This window comes from Mytilus edulis, chromosome 1 (genome assembly GCF_963676685.1).
Source record: "Mytilus edulis chromosome 1, xbMytEdul2.2, whole genome shotgun sequence".
NCBI classification, from domain to species: domain Eukaryota; kingdom Metazoa; phylum Mollusca; class Bivalvia; order Mytilida; family Mytilidae; genus Mytilus; species Mytilus edulis.
Genome location: NC_092344.1, coordinates 62,712,050 through 62,718,617, shown reverse-complemented (window position 1 = coordinate 62,718,617; position 6,568 = coordinate 62,712,050). Strand labels below are relative to the sequence as shown.

Sequence of the window (6,568 nt, the reverse complement as noted above, 5' to 3'; positions counted from 1 at the left end):
ACCGGTTAAGTTTGTATCCATCTCTGGGTTCTTGTTAAAAAGCCATGATAAATTTATAAACGGTACATTTATCTTTGAGTAACAATCATTTCATATGCAGGAGGTCGGAGAGGGAGAAAACGATTTTCTTCAAACGAAATCTTTATTTTCATCTTTGCGAGAATTTGCGTAGACTTACTTTCATTTTTGAATACTCATGTATGTCCACAACTATGTTGGGGGAAATATTTCAATCCTATTTTTGTCCAGATTATATATTCTCGGGGATAAAAATGGACGAGTGACATCACAATTTGGTTGATCGTTATGGAAGATCTGTTTTCAGTGACAGATGACGAAGGTCAACCCAATTCGACCAATTGGCGAACCCACAGTTCTGTCCTCTTTTCCCCGAATGTGTCCTATAAAATGTGGATCTAAACAAGCACGTTTTCGTCCTTTGTGGATAGTTTTCTCATTGGCTAGCATACCACTGCTTCTTATTCTATATAATTCTGTAGACCTACAATTTGAAAAAAAATACTGGCAGTCATTAGATGGAACAATGAAAATCAGTAATCTAATAAAAGATGATAAAACCACTATAAATGAATAACATAATTAAGATAGATATAAAAGAAAATCAAAATATACACCGTACATATGGTATCTGGTGAAAAGCTGTCTCCTTTGCAGTCATACCCCATCTCCTTGCTTTTACATATAAGCAATGCTCCAAAAATGGATTTCAACCTCAAGCTTCTGAAACTTTAATCGCAACTCAATTTAAAATTTGCCTAGCGCCTTGACAAAATGGCCAACAAATTTGTTTCCAGTTTGGCTACTGTTAATCGTCGTTTAAATTTATTTAGTTCCCACAAGGTAGGGTCGCATAGTAGAGAACGAAATAAACCAAACTCACATTAAATCATTGCATAAATATGAGATGCGGTGCTTGGAAAAAAAAATCATCTAGCAAAAAGTATCAATATTGTATCGATCGATTGTACATTTGTTTCAATTTTTGAAACGCAAGTAGAGCTTTATATTACTGAAGTATAAGTATTTTATTCATGACATTCATGATTGCTTGCCAACCTTGTACAAACGTGTGTTGCTTCTCATAAACAGTCAAAGAATAGCATATACATTGTACAATGCTGATATAAACAAGATTAAGGAATACAAGGGGTCGATCACTGTTGTATAGAATTACATCTCTTTGTTGAATCCATTGGATTTGTGCTGATTCATATTTAGTCTGCTATAATTTATTTATTAGTGGTAGCAGGCTTTGAACTATTTTTCAACATCTGTATTTTATATGAATGTTTTGTCTATTGGTTTAGTATAAAAGTGAGACAAAAGATACCAAAAGGACATCATTAAATTTAAACTAATGATAAGTCGAGTATAAACAACTAACGCCATGACAAAAATAAAAAGACCAACAGACAAACAATAGTACACAAAACGTATGATATTTTAGGATTGAAAAAAAAATCTGAATACAAAAAGATTATTTGTGACCAAACTTTATATTTTTGAAACTTTCCGCCGTTTTGCATTATTTATTGCTACATATTTAAAGACTACTAGATTCTTTACTTCTTTCTGACATCATCTTTTAGAAAATCAAATTGCAAAATTGTTTTGCGTTTATCTTCTTGTTATAAAATGGGCAGTTTTTTTTCTCATTTACATTGTTTCGCATTTTGTTAGAATCTTTTATTATTGTCTATATACAGTGTGGATTTTGCTCATTGTGGAAGGCCGTACGGCGGCTATACTTGCTTATACATCGACATTATTTGAATTTGTCTGGAAAGTTGTCTAATTAGCCGTGATACACCACAGCGCACTTTTTAAAACAAATGTCGCTAGACGACGAGTCCGTTTCGTTTTACCTGTGTCCGTGTGTGCGTCCGTCTGTACGTCCGTCCGTACGTCCCGAAATTGGTTTTCATCAGTTTGTCTCAACTAAATATTGTGAAGCATGTACATATTTTCTCACAAAAAAACACATATGAAGGCCGAGTTTGGGTGACGTCACTTTTACTTTTCTCTTGTTATGTTCTTGTATTTGGAAACAAAGCTGAATTTGCCTTTTTTCAGCATTATAATTTTACTTTGCCTCAATCAAGATGTAAAAATATTATACACAATGCATATTACCACCAAACACAGATCATGTTTGGTTTTTTTTTGGCGTCACTTTTACTGTTTTCCTGTTATGTACCTGTATTTATAAGCGGAGTTGTTGTGGTAATTTGTGGAGGAAGTCGGAGAACCGTCGACCTTCAGTAGCAAAACTTAAAATCCTAGTTAATTAATAAAAGATAAAACTTCTATGTCATTACATCTTTCTTTAGGCAGGTCCATTCGTGTCGACCCTTTATATAAATGCATAATTACATTTTAACGTCTCAATCAGAAAAAAAAATATGAAAAACAAAAATAACAAAAATATAGAAAATTTAATATAATACGAATAAAACAGTGATAAAAATATAGAAATTTTGGTATAATACAAAAAACGATTTATCAAACTACAGCTTTATCTTTTTCCTGACGTTTTTTGCAAGAAAAGATTCGAAAAATTGCCTGAATGTTTGCTGAAATTGAGTTTTTCTTTCTGCCATTATCAATGTTTTCCATGGTTTGGGACTCTTTCTTCTTTTCATCTTTGTTTTTCTTTGTTTTGTTTTTCTTCATAGCCTTTACACCATCTTTATTGCGTGCCTCTTTCATCTCCTGATCCTTATTATTCTCTGTCTCTTTCTTTGTATCATGTTTTTTGTCCTTTTCAACCATAATGGGGGTCTTTTTCTTCTTTTCATCTTTTGCATCTACTTTCTTTATCCTTTTCATTTCTGTAAACACAAGTGTTAGTATATATCATGCATTTTTAAATCATAATATTAAACTAGGAAAAGTATTAAATGAGACCACTTATTGATTATAAAGACCAATAAACAAAAATGTTTTTTTTAATTTTTGCATTCAAAATTTAGTTCAGTATTAACTTGGTATCAGCTATTTAATCCTGTTTTACTATACATAAAGTCATGTTTGATAAAGAAAAAGCTGCTATTCAAAGAACATGAAACAGTACAATATAAATTGCACTAAAAATGAAACTGGCTCAATATCTTTAATTGTTTTTACATAGGCGGTAATGGTAACGTTTTTTCCTGTAGCTCAGTCCATATCGTAAACTTGGATATGTATGATAGCTCGTTTCGAAGCTGTGACATTTTCACATATGTGGTTAAATTTTCGGGGTACGAAGTGAGATTACTTTTTCCGTAAATTAGCAAACCCCGAACATCCTTTTGTGATGCGGCTCCTTGTGGTAAAATATCCCCTTTTTAACACAATAAGTTCTTTGAAAATTTAATACTTTGAACACATTCAATAGCTCCATAGTTTTTACACATTTATTCTATGTTCCTCTACTTTCCTAATCACCACAAATAATTAAGTTCAGTCATTTGTTAAAAATAGAAACATGTCCAATATCACTACACAGAGATTTTTTCTTTACACGTGACTTTTGAGTTCCCCATTTCGAGGCGCATTAGGGATGTTGTCCCAACTGGACAAGGAACTGAACTTTTAACAATTTAATGTGCTTTTGTTGTACTTTTTAAAATTTATTAGTGTGCAATAGAAAAAAAATATACATCATACCAATTTTTAATTCAATAACCGCTTTAGAAACTTGCACAATCTTATTAAAATAAGTTCGCCTCACTTGCTCCTCGATTTTTTATACACACGGCGACACATAAAAAATCGAGGAGCAAGTGATGCGAACTTATTTTAATAAGATTGAAACATGCAAAGGTGTGATTTTATATGATTATATTTAGTATTTACACATGTAAAACATGTTGGTTGAATTAAAAATAATAAAAAAATTCTAGTTTGTACTGGTTTTTTTTCTAAATATCATCAGCATGTCCTGACATTTGAAAATACTACTCGTCCTGTCAAAGGCGTCCATATATAGAATCGTTTAAGGGAAAAAAAACCTGGAAGTGTACATTTTAATAAAATGAATACCTTTCTCCAACATCTTTTGAGCTTTTATCTCAATCTTGACAATCTTCTTTCTCCTCTGTTCTTCTATTTTTCGTTGTACTTTGACGTCCTTGTTGTACCTTTTCATAATTTGATCTACCAACTTTAAGTGCAACTGTACAACTTTTTCCTCTTTTTTAGCAATTTTTTCTCTTAATTTCTCGTCTTTCTTAATATTTCTTTTTATCCTCTTTTTGTCCTTTTTTGATTGTTTGCTAATAGCTCCATTTTGTTTAGAATTCTGGACAATATCCTATAAAAATATCACAAACATGTATATATAATTGTTATAATATAGTTGTACAAGTTGTTACACTTTCACATGTATTGTGTTTTAGGGAAAATATCTATATATCTCATCAAACATTAAAAGCAAAACAGGAATTATACTAAACATATTGGACAGTATACAGGATCCCACCAACTATGCATTCTGACTACGCCGAAGAAATAAATTGATTGATTGATGGTTGCTTATCGTCCAGTGGCAAATATGTCATGCATGTTCTGGACGAGAACGAGTTGACAATAAATACAATACTAGGTAGGTCTTGTAAAAAGGCCATCCGGAATGATGGTCGGGGAAATTTGGATTGCCATTGGAATAGAGGGTATTTGGATAGGGACATAAATTTTGACGTGTAACAGGCCATCTACGGACCCTCAACCAGTTGTTGTTGTTGCTAGGGTTCTTAACGTGCAGAGAGCATGTCACTTTTTTTTACACAAGGCATCGGATTTAGCGTCCCCATTCTGATCGGATGTGGCTGTGTACTTGATACATCCCTCACAGCCAAACGGAAGCCCCACTTTGGCAAGCGTTTTTACTGCCGGTCGGAAGAACAATAAGCGGCCATATTTCTATTCCCCAGTAAACCTTGTGGCCCGAAGAAGTAAAAGACACAAATCAATACAAACAATAGAGAACATCACTGTCGCTCGTGGTAAAATATTAAGTAAAAAGTGCAAAACCGTGGACAGATCAGAATAGCTCAAACCCCCAGGACTTATTTCTTAAATATTGTATTGTACCTGGAAAAGATATCCGGCATTCTTTGGCGATTTTTCTGTTGGTCCTAAAACATCTAAAAATAAAATACCCTCATGAATATAAATATATTGTCATTTTCATTTTTTTTTAAACCTACAAAAAAAACCTGACAAGTTTTATAACATAAGATTTACAGACCCAGCCAATGATGATAAGGATTTTCACTCTCTAACGAAAACACCGAAAACGGCTTAACAATTTTTTTAAAATATACTAACAGAAAATATGCTTCTATTCAGGTAAGAGTAAAAAAAACCACGGACATATTAAGGTAGAACTGTTTATGAAGTTAAAGTGTAAAACAAATCAGAATTAAAACTATTAAAATAAAACAAGTGGCAATGGAATTAAGAAATTATGTCATAACCTGTTAATTTCATGCATGCCTCTTTTTGTTCTTCTACACTCATAGATTCCTCTTGTTCTGCTGCACTCGCAGATGCCTCTAGCTGTTCTGGTGCACTCAAAGATTCCTCTTGATGTTCTGGTGCACTCAAAGATTCCTCTTGATGTTCTGCTTTAATTAATGCCTCTTGTTGCTCTGCTGCACTCATAGGTGCACCTTGACTTTCTGATCTTATAGATGCCATCTGCTGTTCTGCCACGTTTAATGCCTCGTCCAAGTCTTTCAATTCGTCAGATATATTACCGGTGTCGTCTTGAACTTTCAACCCATATTCTTCCCTTTCTAAATCTTCTTTTTCGGTTGTGCCATGTTCTTTTAATTTGTCTAAAAAGACCAACACGAGTAAAATTTTAATGTTCTTGTACATTTAGTGCTGCCAGAGACATATATTAAGGCGATATTAGGTACATTTTAATTAGACAACAACCTGACAACTCAAGAAAAGTATCAGGAAAATTAACAACTCGTATAAATACGATTTTGACAGGATTTGGTCTACGGTTACGAGAAATATAAGTAGTTCGAAATGATTAAAAGAGACAATTTTGATTTTGTATTAAATTCAGAAGTGTAAGCAATGACATGGGAGGGAGATTACTGACATACCTAACTCCTTTATCAGGGCAGATTCCCTATCCTCAGCTGCTCTTATGTCTCCTTCTACATTTGCCCACTGATCGTATGTGAATTCAAATGTCGCAACACAAATGATTGCTTCACTGAACCCAGCTACTACTTTATGTACTGTTTCTTCTTTTTCTGCTGTCCACTCCATACTGAAGTTGTCCTGTTGATTGTTGAGTCAACTGCAAATTAAAAAAAAAAGCATTATGAAATCCGTTTTAACCCTTTCCCTTTACCCCCTTTAAAAATTTGAACAACAAAACAAAGAACTTTAGAAAAATACTTTAAAGTAACTTACCGCACTTCGCTTGCGAAGTCTAATTTCTTCAGAAATGCTGCACGAGATCAATTTAGACGTCTAAAAATGTATCCTTGTGCAATTTATCGACGATACATCGACGATAACGTTGTCAGAAGAGATG

At 33.3% G+C, this 6,568-nt stretch overlaps 1 protein-coding gene across 1 annotated transcript; it reads right to left on the bottom strand.

The window, feature by feature from the left end:
* Positions 1 to 2,441: 2,441 nt before the first annotated feature.
* Positions 2,442 to 6,348, bottom strand: LOC139486345 (nucleolar protein 58-like). Its single transcript, XM_071271217.1, has 5 exons — positions 6,129 to 6,348; positions 5,484 to 5,846; positions 5,098 to 5,150; positions 4,048 to 4,318; positions 2,442 to 2,852 (listed from the first exon to the last, which is right to left on the bottom strand). Exons 1-5 carry the CDS (start codon positions 6,295 to 6,297, stop codon positions 2,524 to 2,526), a joined length of 1,185 nt encoding a protein of 394 aa, XP_071127318.1. The 5' UTR covers positions 6,298 to 6,348; the 3' UTR covers positions 2,442 to 2,523.
* Between the last annotated feature and the right edge of the window lie 220 nt (positions 6,349 to 6,568).

Excerpts from the sequence above, each read along its gene's own strand:
- LOC139486345 (XM_071271217.1), bottom strand. The coding sequence starts at position 6,297 with ATGGAGTGGACAGCAGAAAAAGAAGAAACAGTACATAAAGTAGTAGCT. Across the intron at positions 5,151-5,483 it reads GGCATGCATGAAATTAACAG|ATGTTTTAGGACCAACAGAA; the intron begins GTTATGACATAA and ends TTTTATTTTTAG. Across the intron at positions 2,853-4,047 it reads TCAAAAGATGTTGGAGAAAG|AAATGAAAAGGATAAAGAAA; the intron begins GTATTCATTTTA and ends TTGTGTTTACAG.